The following is a 20,952-nucleotide window of genomic DNA, read 5'->3' on the forward strand; positions in this document are numbered from 1 at the left end:
GCATACCTTTAAGTGGCAAGTATTCACTTCATTTGGACTTGTATACATCCATATTCCTTTGGAAGAGCATTATTTAGATGCCCTGAGAGGTACATGTGGCAAAATCAGTGTTAAAATACGTAGACGTTTTTGGACAAAATGAACCTAAAGGTGTGATCCAGTACAATCCAGATTGAATGTCGTGCGCGTGATGTTACAATGAAGCTACACATATTGATAAACAAATTCATAATACCCTCAGTTGTGATGATTCCACTTGATGCCCTCTTAATTTGACCCAAGTTTAGTGCATGGCCACCATTGTAAAAGTTCATAGTGATAAGTCATTTTCGTCTGGAAGTTTCTTTGTGCCAGTTAAGGTGCAGAGCATTCAATAATCAGGATTGAATAGACTTTGGTTAAATAAAATGAGCGTTAAATTTTAAAATGAGTAAATTTGCATCCATGACCCATGTGACTTGTACTATAGATGCCCACATTATATAATCATTAGTTACATTGAAAACATGTACAGTAATAATGTGGAACTGTGAAACTATTTATTTAGTAAATCAGCAGGGCTTGCTTTGCCACTACCTGGTCTTTAATTTGAGCTGTGAAAGGTGTCAAAAATAAATACTTTATTGTCTGTCACACTTAACTTTTATCTTTGCAACACTAATCAAATGGAGACCATGTATGTAAGTTTTAATAATAATAATGAGGACTTTGTATAGCGCCTAATCTTTATAAGCTCTAAGCGCTTTACAACATTAGACAACACCTTTAAGATAAGAAACATAATATTATTACAAAAACAAACAACATGAAATTAGAAAAACATTAAAAAATAAAAAACATGCTGAGAATATTTCAGGTAGGAAACATTATTAGGACTTTAGGTTTGTTCTTGCAGTCAAAATAAGTGAGTTTTGAGAGCCCTCTTGAATGTGATCACTGTGTCTTTGTGTCTTAAGTTCAGTGGGCAATTCATTCCACGTTGCTGGGCCCTGGTATGCAAAAGAACGCTGTCCATAAGACTTTATTTTCATAGTGAGAATAATGAGTATACGATTGTCAGAAGAGGAGCATAAGTATCTTGCCGGTGTGTACACTTGGGTGAGGTCAGATAGGTATGTTGGACTAGAGTCCGACAGTGAAATGTAGCACAGAGAACAAATTTTATGTTTGATTCTGGATCGAATGGATAGCCAGTGTAGGGTACAGAGCAGCTGGGATGTGTGCTCTGATTGTGGTACTCTTAAGTATGATCCGAGCAGCTGTGTTTTGAACCTTTTGAAGTTTCTGGAGTAGATATTTAGATGAACCAGACAGAATTGAGTTACAATAGTCCAGTCTTGAAAGTACTAATGAACACACAAGTGTTTTAGTGGCATCATCTGAAAGATATTTGCAAATTGAGCTGATGCGTCTCAGCTCAAGATATGCAGCCTTGCATATGTTCATGACATGTTGGTGCAATGTGAGAGTACTGTCCAAAGTAACACCTAGGTTTTGTACTGATTGTGTGAATCTAGCAAACAGATGTGTAATTTGACCATGCTCCATGTATAGCTCTGTTCAATAAGGGTTTTTATCTCCCCTGATTTATTACCTCCCCTTGCATGCTCTTCATAAATAAAGATAAAATTGACCTGTTCACAGAATTTTGGGGAGCAAAAATGGCAGATGCAAAACCTGATGTATCTGAGAGAAAAATCGCTACAGTTCGTAGTTCTTAGACATTGTTGCATATGCAGCAATTACAGAGGGAAATGCATGTTGATGATATATTTCAGGTTAATAAATATATTTTTGGTCAGAATATATTGTTTCCTTTCTTTCTAATTCGTTCATTTACTTAACTGTTTGTGTGGATGGACAAGTTGGGTTTTTGGCCTATTGATAGTATGTCAGAAACTGACAACTGGTTATGCCTAAAGACTGCTGTAAATAAAACAGATGGTTGTACAACTTGGGTTTTAAGGTCAATGGACAGTATTTCAGCCATTTATAGCCAGTTAGCTTAAATCTGAGACAAATTTAAGTCACAACAGGATTTGAACTCTGACCTTCCAATCCAGAGGTAAGGGCCTAAACTACTAGGCCACCATATCTCACAAATTCAGTGTACAGTTTATGATATTGCTGAGGGATTATGGCAGTTGACAGTCAGTTTCATCTAGCAAAACTTGTCAACTGGAACTGGAAATGGATTTTCTGATCCAAAAGCAATTACCTTAACCACTGGTCAACAACTGCCCATAACAAAAAAAATTAAAAACATACATAAACTTTTTTTTTATATTGCCAAAAAAAACTACAAACATGTACAAAAAATAAGTATGGAAAATATTGATATACATTTAGATAAATACATATTCATACTAGAATATTGGATTTAAAGTGATACTGAAAGCATATGGCATTCCTTATTCAAAATTTCATTTTCTCCACCAATATATTTTTCATGCAAATTTCCATATAAGCCACTAATTGAATATGATTCGCTGTCCACCTTAATGAAGACTTTTTCCACACTTGGTTTGCTCAGAAAATAGTTCCGGAATTACCGCTTCCTTGTAGAATGAAATAAGTCTAGACAGCATGTCACACATGTCCTTATTAAAATATGTTTTCAGTGAAATGACCTTTCAAAGTCCACACAAAAAAAATCACACCACTTTCTTTCAGTCAAACCCATCTAACCTTGAACATGAAAATAGTACGAATGTTTTCTTTTCAGTTGCACATGTCCATTAACCAATTCACAAAAAAACGTTTTATCATTACAGGCTTCCATGGGTGATATTTCCCGTGATTTATAGGGGCATTTTATTTCAGTAAGCCATTTTTATCTGAACATTTGTCACAACAGTCTATAACTCCATCTGGACTTGTTCCAGGGTATGGATAGTGTAGCAACACAATTAAACCATTTCCATACAGCTTCAAGTTTTTGTGTGTTTTGTATGTCCTTGGCATAAACTCATCTGGCTGCTGCTTCGTGACTTTTCCCCCAACGTGTTGTAGCTGTTTCAAAATGGATGCAACCCGTAACTGTCCTCAATGCACTTTCGGGCTTTGTGTCATCCCGTTGTTTGCAGATGACCCTAAAGTTTGAACTTGTCAACCTGCCTGACCTAGCTTCCTGCCAGTTACTTCTGTTTGCTTTTCCTTTAGTCCAGTTTTCAATAATTACACTTTCTGCTTCCACTACATTTGAAAGTAAGTTTGAAATTGTTCACTGCATTCCTTCAAGTTTACCCTATCTGAGTACATAAAATTTATATTTTGCAAAACTGGCATGTCCTGCTTTTTGTCTAAGCCATTATCACCACAGCTTAAATAATTGCAGCGTATGAAGCAACTTTCTTAAGCCTCTCCTTAAATATGCTCATTTATTGGTTCCACCTTATCCAAATTTTCAATTTTGTGCTTTGGTGTTTCATAAATGTTATCAGGTAAGTCACCATATTTTAGTTTCTTAAACACAATATTTTGAGATTTCTTACGGCTGAGTTTCCCTTTTCAGGGTTGGTTCCGTTTGTATTTTGTAGATGGTGGTACATTTAAACCATCTTTCTGGGTGTGAGTTATGTCCACCAGGACATACAATAAAGCAGCAGTATGATTGCATGATTCTCCTTCCCTGCAGGAAAAAATAATATATAATTAAATATTTGTTATATAAGTTATCTGATTAAAATTCTAGTCTCCAAGGGTAGCAGAGACCATGTGAAGTGCAATATTTATATATATATACTCTATGACAACACATGGGAAAAAAATAAGATATATATATACAGCATAATTATGAACTATTTGTGGAATTCAATAGTGTACTGAACTTTAAATTCTTTTCCAACAGATAAAACTTATTTTTATTAAGAGGCAGAATAGAATCTCAGTATCAACAGGGCTAGATATGTTCAAGTGTGGGGGGTTTCAAAAATTTCAAAAGAACCCTGACTTTCCTCAAAAGGACACGAAATCAAAATTCTAGGTGCCTATTTACTAAAAGTGTGCATAATATTCAATAAATGTGCACAAAAATAAAACAATGATCAAATTTCTGAAAACACCCTCCTCCGATCTGGCCCTGAATCAACATTATCTTTTTAAACTCTAGTTTAAATTGTGTTACATGACAAGAAGAATTATTATTTACCCGGCTTCACCTTTACGTCCAGCAGCATGTACTTTCCAGATACTTTAGACAGGCATGCCCAAGCTTCATAATCAATTTTCTTCTTATAATCGTTTGGCAATGATGGAATTACTTTGGCCTTCACATAGCAATGCAAGCACTCCTGTGTAATTTTGTGATATGCAACTGAGTGCACATGTCTGTCTTCATAAAAAAACATTAGCCTTCAACTGCTTCTTGGCATTCATCATTTTACAATCAAAAGTTCTTGAACAGTTTAATACAAGATAATTGTACAAATCTTCTGTTCTAAACAATGGCAAATGAGTCAAATCACTATCCCATAAGCCGTTTAAAGTCCATGGCTCCGGAATCTTTTCTCCGAGAGGCATACAAAATATTTCTGAATGACGTTTGTTGTCATTCTCATTGTCGTCTTTTTGTATTTCATGTAGCATACACGTGCCTAACTTGACAAGTCCTTGAGCACGCTTGATCAATTCGGATTTATTCCCTGACACGTGTGCACCTCTGTCTCTTAAATAAACCTTCAATTCACGAACTGATAGCTTGTCAAAAGAGCACGGGTCAGCGATTCCTTTGTTAGATGTTATTTCATATGATTTTTTGCTCACCGGAAATAGATTTAACAAATAACGATAACTCACGCAAGGGAGGTAACAACCCTTCTTAAACAGGACTATAGAAGACCTTAAGAATTCATCTTTACCTGGTGTGTCCAGATGTTTAACCTGTAAATATCTTCTATGTGGGTCTAGATGTGCCTTACTCTTGGCCATAGATGGATAAATGTTTGTAGAAAATAATCTTTGGAATAAAATAATCAAACACATTTTTAATTAGATTTTAATTTCATATTATGTTACCAAAGTACATGAAAATCTCATCCGCTGATTACTTACACATATAATCATTCCGGTGGCCTCGTGGTTAGAGCCTTGGATGCGGGAGGTCATGGGTTCGATCCCTGACCAAGTCATACCAAAGACTTACAAAAGTGGTACTTACATCTGCCTCGCTTGGCGCTCAGCATTAAGAGGTTAGTGTTAGGACTGGTCAGCCTGGTGTCAGGATAATGTGACTGGGTGTGACATCATGCTACATTTCTGCAGCATGATGCCCCAGTGCTAGACATCACTATAAAGTGCCACATTGCAGACATTGTAGCGATATGACTGAAAAATTAAAGTAGTTAATGCTACGTTAAAAATTAAAATCACAACAATAACACTTACACATATACTGATATTTTGTATTTTTACTCAAAAGCTTCTGTTAATTTTATGATACATTAATGAAAGAGGTTGCTTAATTAATATAACTTAAATGCATCCTCTTATGTCCACAGAAAAAGTTTGCTTTAATTGAAGATTTTGGAGACATCATAATTTAATTCTTAAGAAATGGGCTTTTGAGGATATGTTGGTCAGATAGAGATTTGATGAGTGTGAGTTTCAGATATACTTTTCAGCACTATATAAAATAAACATTGTAGTAATGAAATGACCTGATTAGATGAAATTAACTCCAACTTGCAGAGGCAAGAAATAGGGTTTCTATAGGACTTTACATGGTGGTATGAAATGGAAATAATGTTTTGCATCCAGGTTTCCAATACAAAGCTTGCAGTAATCAAAGGCTCTGTAAGATTAATTGAAAATTCATTAACTCCAAAAATTTTAAACAATAAAATAGTTGTTACAGAATTGAGATACAACTAAGTTTGCAAATGCATTTCTTTGCACAAAAATAGTGTTGGAGACAAGTGAACAAAATGTCAGCCCCCAGAAAGCATTCTGAGTCCATCTGTCATGTTATTTTGAATTGTTGAACGTGATACCATCTGTGATGTTTTGAATTGTTGAAAGTGATACCATCTGTGTTGTTTTGAATTGTTCAGAGTAATGCCATCTGTGAGGTTGTTTTGAATTGTTGAAAGTGATACCATCTGTGATGTAGTTTTGAATTGTTTTGAATTGTTGAAAGTGATACCATCAGTGATTTTGTTTTGAATTGTTGAAAGTGATACCATCTGTGATGTTGTTTTGAATTGTTGAAAGTGATACCATCTGTGATGTAGTTTTGAATTGTTGAAAGTGATACCATCTGTGATATTGTTTTGAATTGTTGAAAGTGACACCATCTGTGATGTATTACATAAAGAATTTAACTGCTCATGTTGCTGATAAATAAACTCCATTATGTTTGCAGTGGAATTGACTGATGATAATATGTCAAATGTTTTGATTTCAGGTCTGGAGAATTAAATTACAAACTGTTATGGAGCATGCACCTCGCAAACATCAAAATGGCGATACCAGGTAGGTAACTTTCCAAGATTTAAACAATTGACTACCATATTTGCCGGCCTATAAGTCGATGTGGAGTATAAGTCAAATCAGCAAATTTGGCATACTTGCCATCCTTCATCCTTATGTAAGTCGATGCTGAGTATAAGATAAGGCCAGATCAACACCTCGGATTGTGTTTTTCACTTCGTTTCACACAGCATTGCAAATTTTATCCTACCTGTTACCTACTATCTTGTTGGCAAGAGGATTCATGTTTGCAAATAAACCTTTGCTTGTCTTCTGAACAACATCAGCAGATTCTGATCCACAAATGTATTTGTGTTCTGATTAGTCAGATTTTAACAGTATGTTATACCTTTCAATATATTTTGAAAACATTTAGGTGCATCTGAAACCATGACTACCTGGGACATAGAACCACAATTAAATTTTCTAATATTTTTAGACACATCTTTACAAAATGTGTCACTTACCAAATACAGTACCTGTACCATTATCACCTAATTACAACTAGTGAAACTTCTTATAGAATCAAATTATATGGAATTCAGAATATGTTTTCAGTTGAAATTTTATTTTGATATTTGAACAGAGGCCACATATAGTTGCAAAGAAAGTACTGATGACATGAAAGCAAAAATTGGAACCTTAAAGGCAGAAATGAAGGAAGAGATGAAGAAGGAACTGGAAGCTAAAGAGGTACGTTGGCAGAGATTATTTCGTATATTCAGTATTTCTATACTTTATTGGCATTTAATATTGATCCGAATGTCTTTCTGTGACAGCATATTTGCTATATTGTTAACATCTTACATCAGGACCATGGCTCAGGTTTAGCACAGGACCATGGCTTAGTGGTATGCATAGGACCATGGCTTAGTAGTTTGTATAGGACCATGGTTCCAGGTTAGCATTGGACCATGACTCACTGGTTAGCAAGGACTGTGGCTCAGTAGTTAGTACATCGGACTTAAGATCAGGAGGATGCAGGTTCACCATTTGGTCAGCCCAGGTCTGCTGCCATTAGGTATCCCTGGGCAAGGCACTCAATCTATTTGCCATTGCATAATATAGTCTTCTTTTGTGCCAAAACCAATTAAAAACATTTTAACTGTAATGATTTTTGCATCTGCCGTGATGCAGGGTCATTCTAATCACTGACTGACAGTTATATTTTGAACACCATACCAAATTTAAGTCAGACTTGATAACTCAGATGTAATTACTAGCATAGTTACCATTATTTAAATGACTTTATTAGTAAGGATGTAAAGAATTCTCTTGTCTGTGTATCAGATTTCAAGGCAACTGAAAAGTCTAGCCAAGAGTTTTGGGCCTGCAGTGTGTTGAGTTTCGGAATTTTTGCAGTGTTGTTATTGTTGTTGATGTTTATTGTTATTAAATTTTGCCCCATGTAACATTTATTGCATTATATAATGTGATAATTATGAGTGTCAGTTATTACCCAGTTTTGATTTTGAATCCTCATCTGAAATTGGTAGTTTTTTTTAATTCCTGACCATCAGTATGAAAATTGTTGTTTCAGAATATGCTCCAGCAGTTGACAAAATTCTTCTGATAAAACAATTCTATTAAATGAGAGAAAATTACAGTCTGTCCCATCTGTAATAGTGAGCCATTAAAAATATTTCTAAATACAGCCAAACCTGTCTGAAAAAGTCGCTTGTATGAAGCAGACTTTTCTGTAAAAAATAAATATCCATTAAGCAGCTACCTGTCTTTAGAGGTTACTTTTCTCACTCCCCAGAAGTGGCTGCTTCTGACATGGTGTTTGTTTAGATGGCATTTGTTTAGACAGGTTTTACTCTATGACTTGTAGAGCTGCAACCAGTATTCATTGTCAGGTAAGGATATTACTGTCGTAGAACAGCTGAGGAAAGACATAGGACCATATCCTTCAGTTTGCAAGTATATGTAGTCATAAAATGTATTCATTCTGTTTGGAAAGTTTTTCTATACTTCCTGGACAATACTGGCATATTCTTCTTTCCAGAAAACATTTTCCATCACGGGTAGAAGAGCAGCAAAGATGGTAGAAAAACTGAAGAAAAAGATTCAAGAACAGGTATTAAAGCAAATCTACAGCATACATGTGCACGATCATTTTCCAGTGTTGAACAATGATGGAGAATGTCTTTATCTTTCTTGATGTTATTGCCATCTTTTATCACATGACTAAACACTGTTATTGCTATCTTTTATCACATAACTAAACACTGTTATTGCCATCTTTTATCACATGACTAAACACTGTTATTGCCATCTTTTATAACATGACTATCTACTGTTGCCATCTTTTATAACATGACTATCTACTGTTATTGCCATCTTTTATCACATGACTAAACACTGTTATTGCCATCTTTTATAACATGACCATCTACTGTTATTGCCATCTTTTATCACATGACTGTCTACTGTTATTGCCATCTTTTATCACATGACTGTCTATTATTATTGCCATCTTTTATCACACGACTATCTAATATTATTGCCATCTTTTATCACATGACTCTCTACTGTTATTGCCATCTTTTATCACATGACTGTCTATTGTTATTGCCATCTTTTATCACATGATTATCTACTGTTATTGCCATCTTTAATCACATGACTCTACTGTTATTGCCATCTTGAATCATATGACTTTCTACTGTTATTGCCATCTTTAATCACATGATTTATCTACTGCAGTCATAGTGCAGACTGACTGACTAAAGCTCTCTGATTTCACATGAGCATTCTTTAACAATAACCAAAATAAATAATAAATTGAACACATTTACATTTGCATCTAAAATGCGTTTACATTTACAGTGCAGCAGTTGAAGTTAATTTCCCTTGAACAGGAAATTATTTACTGATTGAGAAATAAGTACAGATTCTGTAGTCTGGTTTTGAGTATAAAAAAGTCGATATTATAATTTTTTATATATTGATCATCCCATTATTTTTTATGAAAATAAATTTTAGTTTAAAGTTGAATCAAGGACTATATTATTTTTATTGTTATCTGTCTTCTTTAATCTACGAGATAGGAGTGGACTTCTGTTCACATTTGTATCAATGCATAAGCTATATTCATTACACAATTCCAACACTGTATTACCATATTATGGTGTGTATAATGTGTGCTGATGTATATTGAGCATCCAATTTTCGACCCAAATTGCAAAAAATCCTTAGTTCTTCCATATAATTCACATGTGATATAACACATTTTAAAATCTTAAGAATTTCGCTCCATTTTCGTTGTGCATCATTAGTCGGCCATTTTGAGTAGTATACAGATTATCATTTATTATGTGACATTTTAATTGTTCACGAAAAACTATAGTACAAGTCACACGGGTCATATAGGCATTCAGCACCAGTTATTTCAGTAATGGGTTTCATTTTTTAGAATTTGATTCTACATACTTTAAAGTTCATTTGGATTCCTATACATCCATATTCCTTTGTAAGGTCATTACTTAGATGCCCTGAGAGGTGCATATGGCAAAATCAATGTTAAAGGTGTGATCCATTACAGGCCAGATTGAATTTCCCACACTGTGATGTCACAATGAAAGCTACGTCTATTGATAAACATATTCTTACTACCCTCAATTATGATGATTCCACTTGATGCACTCTTATTATGACACAAGTTTAGTACATGGCCACCATTGTAAAAGTACATAACAACAGATAATTTTCATCTGGAAGTTTCTTGAGGACAGTTACGGTGCACAGCATTAAATAATCAGGATTGAATAGACCTTGGTTAAAGAAAATTAGTGTTAAATTTTAAAAGAACATTATATATTTAATTTAAAATGAATAAATGCACATACATGTCCCATGTGACTTGTACCTTAGTGCTTAACTGTTTCTTTGGTCTTTCCTTCAGTACATGGTATTTGATCATGACTTTAATAATAACTTGTTCACTGTATCATAAAAAAAAAAATAAACTGGCAATATTGAAAGTATCTCTTTCTGATTTTAATGTTTGGCCCTTAAAAATGGATGTTGTAATGTTTGCCTTGTAGATGGCATTCAGTCAATTGCATCACATCCCACAAATTCCTCTTCATCATCGTTGCTCTTGAAAAGTCACTGTATGTCCTTTTCATCTCCACGCCCTAATAGAAGACTCACCTACTATATATATTCTCTCATAAGTCTAGTCAAACTGCAAACAACAAAGATTCTGACCTACAGTAGCATAATGTACTTGCAGATCAGGGTGTATGTTATTTGTTCAATTGGTTACTCCTTGGTCTGTCATCACACCTCTGAGCTGTATCAAAAGGTCCAAGCTAAAATTTACGAGGACATTTCATCTTAATTATATTTGGCACATGAAAGCTTGAGCTTGCACTGATTGCCTGTTTTACAAAAAAACACCATGCTGAGTGAATTCAACAGTGATGACTGTATTGTAAGAAAGAAGTATCAAATACTGCATTTTAAGATGGAAAATAAAGAACCAATTTTATTTTCCCAAGAAAATGTAAATTAATTGTGAATTTACTTAAATTATGTTTAGCACATCAAAAATTTAACTGTCATTATCATGATAAGTGAGTCTTCGAAGCTCAGAATAATGTATAGTCACAAAAGAAATATGAAATACTGCGATTTAAGATGAGAAATAAAACTAAGAACCTAGTTCATATTCCAAAGATTTATTTGTATGAATATGATTCATTAATAATGTGTCACGATATGTGTCAGTGTTACTGAAAAAGACAATCCGTAGTCATGAAAAAGATGTCTCCATAACATGCCTCTTGTGTCAACATGAACTCTGCCTGGATTCTAAATGTTATATTTCAATTCAATGATGAAAACAGAAATTAAATTAGGAACAAATTAGATAAACAGTTATCAAATATTGGACATTTACAGCTGTGGTTATCATATTTATTCTGCAGCAGTGTGGTACTTCTTTAACATTAACTGATGAGTAAAACAGCAGATTACCTATGGTATGTACATCAAGTCACGGAACAAGAATGCCACACAGTGATGTGAAAGGAAACAAGTTTATTACCAGAGCAATTAAAGAACAAGGCTATCAAGTCTTATAAGCATTATTTAGTTCTTTTTCAAGGCTAGTGAACAATTTTGTTATAATGGAAGAGATTTAATATTTCAAAAGAGTGAAAATGACTTGTAGGTCACTTTGGTGTCTTGATCCTTGATCTACTCATCAGATGGACCTGGGGAAAAAATCATGTTTAGTTATACTTCTGAATAGCATGCACCCTGTCCATGTCTTGAATACTGATATAAATTTACACATTATCCTATGTTTACGATGAAATCTTCTGTCTAAAATTATGTTCTTGCAGACTGTTTTAATACTGCATCAGTGTTCACAGCGTACCATTTTGATATGTATTAATTCAGGAATGTGTGAAAAATAATTCTTCCTCATGCATCAGTGTTGGATATTAATGTTCCTGTCCTATATCAGGGTCCATGTTGGACTCAAATATTTGAGCGAAATTACTTATCTGTCCAGCAAGAATGGGATGAATTGGGTGAAAATGGAGAGTAGAGACTGTAGCAAGTTCAAAATCTGTAATGTTCATAATAGTGACCCAAAACTTCTGTTTTTGCATATTTTCATATCTAACAATTAATTTACTGATGAATAATATTAAAACTTTATAAAGATTTTAAAACATTTATTTTTTCTTTTCCACAGTTGTTTTATAATTAGTTATTGTATATAATGGCGACCTCAGAAATAGGTTACAGTCAAAATCAGCAACTCTTTCCTTAGTAGAAGTCCTTGTTTCATATGTTTTTAGGATATAACATTGAATAGAATAATTAATAGTGTTACTAATTGCCCTGACTGCTCAGTTGGCCTAGTGGATAGTGCATCTGCCTCAGAAGCAGGAGGTAGTGGGTTTGAACCCCAACCGAGTCATACTAAAGACTTACAAAAATGGTACTTACAGCTGCCTCGCTAGGCGCTCAGCATTAAGAGGTTAGTATTAGGACTGGTCGACTTGGTGTCAGGATACTGTGACTGGGTGAGACATGATACTACATGTCTGTGGCATGATGCCCCAGTGCTAGACATCACTACAAACTGCCACACTGCAGACATCGTAGCAATATGACTGAAAAATTGTTAAAGCTACATTAAAAATCCTAATCACACACACACACACACACACACACACACACACTAATTGCCATGGATATGTCCACTGAGTCATAATTTGCTTCCAATTGGGCTATGAAAAATCAATTTTTAATGTTTTTTTATGGATCATGTGTGGATTTTTGGATGTGAATTATGTAAATAGCAATATAAATTTTGGCATTCATGATTATCACCAACTTTGATTATGGAACATAAAACTTATTTTATAACATTTCGCTTTTTTCTTTGAATGGAAGACTGACACAGAAGTTGATGTTTTACATTGATTATTAGTGTTACGCTTACTTTTTGGGTATGTTCATGGCAAAATGACAGATTCGTGGTGATTATTTCATATTATTTAATAGCTTCTAATATCGACCCTGCTAAACTGTTGCATACAAAGTGTTCTTATAACTTTGTAAATGGATCATTTTAAAACTAAAATTAAAAGTTTTGGTAATGCATATTGTACTGTGAGATAATATAGTTTGATTCTTATGCCATGATAAAAACTTATCAATAATTTGACTGCTTTTATTTTATGATCCTTTTAAAAGTAAACCATGCCAAGCCTAATTAAGTGGATTGACATTTGTTTGGTGTGGGACTTTGAGTCCATCACACAAACACAGGTCTGTGGATTCTTCATTAAGCAGTAGGAGGTTAAGTAAAACGTACACTTCTAAATTCCCTCATATCTCTGGTTTACGTGCTGCAAATGTGGTAAATTCTTTTGTTATTTATGCGCTGTGTAGGGTTTTTGGCAGAACTGTTGCTCTTTATCTGTCCAAGAAATGGTCTTGTTTTATTTTAACTCAAGTGTAAATTTGTTGTTGCATCATTTGTGCAGGAAGCCATGTTGGTGGAGGCCCTACCACACCTACCCCTGAAGCTGGAGGAGCACCACAGTCAGAACACAGGTCAATCTCATCTGTTGCTCTTCCCCACAGAATATGAAAGAGAGGAATGGCGGGAGTCTTTAGAGGCACAGCAACAAAGGAACATGTGTAAGATCCATTTGGTCCCAAATGACTACTGATTAACTATTTGAATTCCTCATTTCTTTCTGTGACTATCACCATCTTACATTTGTCTGTGTGGACAGGTTTGATTAAAGTTTTATCTTGCTCTGTAAGAGGTTAATGATATAGAAATGCTGGACAATGTTTTAACCAAAGCTGTCTTCACACACACACACACACACACATAGAGTCTGGCAGATTTAGTCCACTTTATTCAGTAAGCACTCTCTGGCAGAGTTAGTCCACCTTACTCATTCAGTAAGAAAAGATACCAAAAGTCTACATCAGTTACCATATATAATCACTTATTAAGTCATACAATATAAGTTGACCTCCCCCTGTTAGGGCTACAATTCTACTTCTTCAGTAAGCAAAGATATCTAGTCTTAAATAAGTACCATATATTCTTGCTTTTAAGTTGACTACTATAGGTTGACCCCTCTGGGTTTTGTTAGGGATACAAAAAATCAATTTCTGTTTGACCCTACTTTAAGTTAGGATGTATTTTGCTAGTCAGATCCATCTGAGTGACTTGTTGTCAATGAGTGAGAATTGCAGTTTAGAAAAATAAACAAGCCCAACTGGATGGATGGATGGATGGGTAGACAGAAGGACTGACAGATGGATTAAAATACAAGTATATTATTGATTGGAATATGTCACAGATAAATTCACAACTCACAGTTTGTTCTAATTAAATCCATTAAAACCCATAATGCTTGACATCTTAAATCTATTCATGTGATAAATCCAAATCCATGAATTCAATTATAGGTCACATAGTGGTAAAAATAGAGCAAAATGATCTGATTTACAGTATCCCATAATATGTTAATTCCATGCTTCTTACAAATAAACAATGAAAGTTAAGTCTATAATTTTGTGATTCACAATATCCTCTACCAGATTTAATGTCATCTGATACAATGTCCAAGAATTCATTCTCATTGTCAGATAAAGTTCTGAAATCCTCCCTTGTCATCTAGTCATTGTAAATTGTCATCTAGTCATCATAAATATCATCTGACTCCATTTCCTCTGCTTCACTGTTACTATGTGGGTGCTTATGTAGAGACTGAGCTTGGGTTCTGTAAGTAACACTTTGATCATACAGTGTGTAAAATCTATTAAAAACTGAACATGTGTCAGTTGTGCAGCAAGATCACAGGGAGTTCAAATAACCACCCTCTGTTACTTGGCACTAAGTATCAAACTTGTGGCTTGATCAAAGGGTTGTCACTTGGGGAAAACAAGCTAAGGGATTAAGGTCAGACATTAACAGGAAGATGTAGAACTCAGCTTTGCACTGAACAAGTACTTGGTACTAATTTCATCGCTCAGTCAAAAGGATTGCCAATTTGGAAACAATGTGAGTGCTGCCAGACTTATCAGGCTACATGCATAGGAAGAAGACTTGGAAAGTATTATTTTGGAATTAAATTAACTTTTAGAAAAGGAAAATACAATTTAAATCTCGCTTTGAAATGCACAAAGAAAGCAACATTGATGGACACTTCACTTTGTGGTGGGTAGTATTTAATTTACCCATATTTTCAGATTTTTAAAATCCAAATAACTTCAGATTCAAGTATTGTGTAATGAATACTGTCTCAGAATGGATAAACACAGTGCATATGATATATACATTTCTGAATGCGAGTAGAGGCATGAAAACATACATATATTTGAATTGACAGTATTTTTGTCTCCTGCAGACATCTAGAATTTTCAACATTACCCCTTGATTTTTCAAATGTTGTTTATAATTCCCACTTGTAAGATGGCCCATACTGTGCAGGAATAAAAAATTTCAGTAGAAAAAGGATTGATTTATAAGCAAGTATATATGGTAGTTGAAAAGTCTACTTTATTTCATGTTCTAATCTTGACTTGAAAAGAAAATCTTGACTTTGGATAATCAGAAAAATTGAGTAGGTATTAAATTCAGCTTTTGGAAACACTTTTAATTGTGTGCAACTTTTTGCATGACCATAGCTTTTCCACATTGGATTGAATTAGTTTGATGTTTCAACATATGACTTCATGAATAATTCCTTTTATTTTTCATCATTAGGCGGAGAACATCCACAACTCAGCACCCATGACCTAGAGGCCCTGATTAATAACAATAAACAGGTACCTCCTTTTTTGCTATTTTGTGATATCAAGATTGATCTTTTGAAGAAAAAAATGGATGCAGTTAATTTAATATACAATGATTCCTTGTAATAATGCAATACTGGGATACATTAAACGTGATGAAGTGATCCTTTACTTGAATGCTGTTTGAGAGAGTCATACAGGTGTATTACATCATTGTGAGGAGACCTTATACTTGACATTTTAATCACACTAGTGGTCCCTCATTGTGATGCTGTTCAAGGGAGTCATACAGGTGTATTACATCATTGTGAGGAGACCTTATACTTGACATTTTAATCACACTAGTGGTCCCTCATTGTGATGCTGTTCAAGGGAGTCATACAGGTGTATTACATCATTGTGAGGAGACCTTATACTTGACATTTTAATCACACTAGTGGTCCCTCATTGTGATGCTGTTCAAGGGAGTCATACAGGTGTATTACATCATTGTGAGGAGACCTTATACTTGACACTTTAATCACACTAGTGGTCCCTCATTGTAATGCTGTTCAAGGGAGTCATACAGGTGTATTACATCATTGTGAGGAGACCTTATACTTGACACTTTAATCACACTAGTGGTCCCTCATTGTAATGCTGTTCAAGGGAGTCATACAGGTGTATTACATCATTGTGAGGAGACCTTATACTTGACACTTTAATCACACTAGTGGTCCCTCATTGTAATGCTGTTCAAGGGAGTCATACAGGTGTATTACATCATTGTGAGGAGACCTTATACTTGACACTTTAATCACACTAGTGGTCCCTCACTGTGATGCTGTTCAAGGGAGCCATACAGGTGTATCACATTAGTGAGATTGCCTTATCCTGGGGTACATTATACACAGTACAGTGATCCCTCATTACAGTCCTGTCCAAGGGAGCCATAAAAGTATGACATTGTAGTTAATTCAGCTTATACTGGGGTACATTATACATAATACAGTGATCCCACACTATAATGATGTTAATGGGGAGCTATACAAGTGAATCCTATTATGGTAAGGTCATCTTACACTGAGGTACATTTTACACAATAAAGTGATCCTTCATTTTCATGCTGTTTAGGGTAGCCATAAAGATATCATTATAATGAGGTAACCTTATATTGGAATACATTATACATAGCAAAGTGATTCCTCACTATGATGTTGTTAAAGGGAGAACCTCACTATGATAATGTTAAAGAGAAACATACAAGTGTATCAAATTATTGTGAGGTCACCTTATACTGGTGTCTGTTATACACAGTAAAGTGATCCCTCACTATAATGTTGTTTGAAGGAGCCATATAGATATCATTATAGTGAGGTCATCTTATATTGGGATACATTATATATAGTATTACTATTAAATCAATGTAAAGGGGTCCATGGCTATACCCGCCTTTTGAAAAGGACCACAGTATACAAAAGTGCCTTAAAGTGAGGGGTCACTATATATTGTGACATGTACTTTTTGCTCCTTGTATACATTTCCCCATAAGATTATATAAATTCATCAATGAATGGGAAACCTAATTCAAACCTTTTTCATGCATATTATTGAGATAATATCTATTTATACATAATCATTTGCTGTCACTAAATTATTATACGAGATGATAAAATAGTCTTTTGGGTAACATAAAGTGATTAGCGTATAATTAAATAATAATTTATGAAAGAAATTGAATTTAAAAAATATTAACTCTCATATTGCAGCACACAGTAGTGAATTCAATTGGATACAAACTGCTGGAGAAAGGTATGTTCAACGCTTTTCTTTCACTTTTATTGTCCTACAAATTGCATACTGTATATTTTGTCCATTAATGGGTATCTTTTCTTGTAAATTTTGATGTCAGCACACATTCTGAGAAGGATTATTTGTCCAACATGTATGGGTGTTATTGATGACATTTCTTGGTCCATACATTTTCTTATGTGATTTTTTTAGGCATCTATGGAGCAAATGTGCAGTCTTTTTTTCTGTTCTGCTTTTCATTATTTTTGCTGTGTTATGTCAGAGTCAGATAGAAAAAGATACTAAGCCTTTCATTTTATTTGGAAGGACAGAAACATGATCAAGAGACTGCAAAAAAGTCTGGCAGAGATATTTATTACATTTTATAAAATGTTGACTCATTTTAATAGCAGTAATACATCACCTGCTACTATTGCATTGCTTTCCATTTCCAGAAATCTTTGTCCCCAGTCCAAGCTAATTATTTCTTTTGGGTGCAGAAGGAAATTATTGATCTTCCCCCCATTAAGCACAATTACATATTTTCTTCTCATGAGAATGTTTGGTGACAGTCTCAGGTTCTTAAGGGGTTGTGCCATCTGGTTGAAACCCTTATCTTTCTGATCACATCATCATGCTCACTAATGCACAGATGGAATCTCTGATGGGTTCTTAGGCGTGGTCAAAACCTTTGTGTGGAGCTTCCTTTGAGAACTGAACCATTAAGACTGTTTTCCTGCTCCTTACCGTCAGCGAGAAGGAGCAAGCTTCATTCCTTTTCATTGGAAAACATTTGGTTATGGTTCAACAAGCAGCATGATGCCAGTCTGTGTTTCCAGCTATGAATCAGCTACCTTCAGTAGCTCCACTTCGTTTTGAGATCCCAAATCTCATTCATATCTGGAGGAAGGTAAGGTCGTAAGTTTGGAAGTGTGCCACTTCCTACCTCAGAAGGTTTCCTCTGATATTGTTGTTGCCACAATTTCCAAGTGGATTTTCCACACTATCAAGAGAGCTTATCAGTCCCTCATTGGGAGGAATCTTTCTTTTATGAGAAATAAAATGCCCATGATGTTACAGCTATTGCTGTCTAAAGCCTTTTTGAATCACTTTTCTCTGGATAACTACATGAGAACTTCCTTGTGGCAGTTCCTGAATGAGTGGTTGTATCAACTTAGGATTTTCATCAAAAGACTTTTTATGATGTCTGGTTTTTCCTAAAATGGTGCCAGTCCTGCATTCTGTATGGTCATCATGGTGATCATATCAAAAAACTTGTTATTGCTCAAGATTATCAATAATGGTTTCTACACTCAGCAGTTATACGGAAGAAGATGGTCTTGTCTTGAATTCATAGACAGACCAGTAGAGTATCAGTCCCTTTAAAAGACTTTTGTTTTAAATATCTGTTACCATTCACAAGTTAAGTTTAGGAATGTAGCAAAATTTAGTGTGGATTTCTAATATACCATTCCAAAGTACAGAAATTATGCTAATTGAATATTGGTATTGATAGATAGTATTCAAATGTAATGATCACTTGATTTAATGGTGTTGTAAAACTGTCACCATATATAGTTGTGTAGAAGTCAAGTCCAACTGCAACTGCATAGACCCCTATCTGTCATTGCATCATGTACAACAGATCTGGATCTTTGCAGTTTGTTAGGACTAATTAGTAGAACAGATATCAGAGATCCTGATCTGCCATCTCATTATGAACAGACAGATCTGGCTGTATGCAGTTTGCTGCAGAGAACATAAACCCTGTTATGCCAGTGTATTATGTGACAACAGATCAGGGTCTGTGTTTTTTGCAGTTGGACTTTATTTATAAATGGATACAACACTAAATGGATATATATACAGTACTTATAATTGGATATATACAGTACTCTTAAGTGGATATATATAGTACAGGTAAGTGGATATATATAGAACTGTTAAGTGGATATATACAGTACAGGTAAATGGATATATACTGTACTGGTAATCAGATTTTGAACCTTTTGTTTGGTAAATTGTAAATTTGTTGTGTTTATTTATAAGCAGATGAGGAAGTGCTAAATGGTATCCTGAATGTGACAATACACAGATTGTATGGACTGGACATTCCATGTGGTAAGTTCTATTTTTCAATTTCATTTTGATCAGTTCATCATGTTCACATCTTGTTATTTAATTTACCTGATGACATTTTATTGTGGGTCAACTGGCCTGCTTGGGCTATCATTGTTATCACTAAAAACTTGTCCCAGGGCTTAAAGAAAAAAATTAATTGAAACAAAAGTGAGGTACCTCAGAATTCGGAGGTGTAAACAGTGTTTTGAACATTTCCAAAGGTATATCAATCCAAGGAATGCAAAACAAAATCATAATTTAGCCTTCATCTTAAACATTAATAAGAAACAATTGGTGGAGAATGTAGTTTGAGCCATTTATATTTTTGCAATTTGGTCTTATTGCCAATATTTTGCTATGACACTGTGAATTTGATGATGTCAGCACTGTTAGTGCAGATATGATCAAAACAATATGTTAATGGTATAAGCAATCTGAATGGGGTGTAATATTTATTTAGCACATAAAGCCTGGGTAAGCATACACTAATTTCAGATGTTTCATCTGAGTGGGAAGTGATATTTAGCAGATATAGGCTGGGCAGACTGACACTAATTACAGCTCTTCGTCAAATGTCATTAATCCCAGTGGCCTGCTCATTTATGTTATTGCATCCCACAAATCATCCATTGCAAAATACTTACTCATATTGTTAGTATTACTAACAAGTAATAATAATATTAATAATATTCACATGCATTCTTACCGCTCTGGTGGCCTAGTGGTTAGAGCATCTGCCTTGGATGTGGGAGGTCACGGGTTCAAACCCCAGCTGAATCATGCAAAGACTTATAAAAATGGTACTAGAAGCAGCCTCGCTTGGCACTCAGCATTAAGAGGTTAGTGTTAGGACCAGTCAGCCTGGTATCAGGATAATATGACTGGGTGGGACATGATGCTACATGTCTGCAGTATGATGCCCCAGTGCTAGATATCAGTATAAACTGTCACACTGCAGACATCATAACGACATGACTGAAAAGTTGTGAAAGCTACATAAAAAATCTAAAACATACACACACATACATTCTTGTTAATGCATATGTGTGCACCCAATTACTCTGGACTTTCCCTACATTGTCTAGATTTCATTCATAACAAACACCTCTGAAAGTTACTGCTGTCTAAAGATGGCTATATTTCATTTGCCTTTCATAGATGCCTACTGCTCTCTGAAGATGGCTATATTTAATTGCCTTTCATAGATACCTACTGCTGTCTGAAGATGGCTATATTTAATTTGCCTTTCATAGATACTTACTGCTGTCTGATGATGGCTGTATTTCATTTCCCTTTCAT

The 20,952-nt window shown here is 34.7% G+C and overlaps 1 protein-coding gene and 1 pseudogene across 4 annotated transcripts in view; one reads left to right on the plus strand and one right to left on the minus strand.

Moving 5' to 3' along the window:
* Positions 1 to 20,952, plus strand: part of LOC149776968 (active breakpoint cluster region-related protein-like) — a 144,582-nt gene that overhangs the window by 92,839 nt on the left and 30,791 nt on the right. For all 4 annotated transcript variants that reach the window (XM_089941686.1, XM_089941687.1, XM_089941689.1 and 1 more), the window contains 7 exons: positions 6,404 to 6,471; positions 7,055 to 7,161; positions 8,477 to 8,548; positions 13,488 to 13,644; positions 15,734 to 15,795; positions 17,511 to 17,553; positions 19,585 to 19,653. In XM_089941686.1, the coding sequence (XP_089797812.1) occupies positions 6,404 to 6,471; positions 7,055 to 7,161; positions 8,477 to 8,548; positions 13,488 to 13,644; positions 15,734 to 15,795; positions 17,511 to 17,553; positions 19,585 to 19,653 (578 nt within the window). The remainder of the gene's footprint in view (positions 1 to 6,403; positions 6,472 to 7,054; positions 7,162 to 8,476; positions 8,549 to 13,487; positions 13,645 to 15,733; positions 15,796 to 17,510; positions 17,554 to 19,584; positions 19,654 to 20,952) is intronic.
* On the minus strand, positions 2,815 to 4,929 carry LOC149776970 (uncharacterized; annotated as a pseudogene).

This window comes from Sinohyriopsis cumingii, chromosome 18 (assembly GCF_028554795.1).
Source record: "Sinohyriopsis cumingii isolate HCF-2022 chromosome 18, ASM2855479v2, whole genome shotgun sequence".
In the NCBI taxonomy this organism is placed as follows: Eukaryota; Metazoa; Mollusca; class Bivalvia; order Unionida; family Unionidae; genus Sinohyriopsis; species Sinohyriopsis cumingii.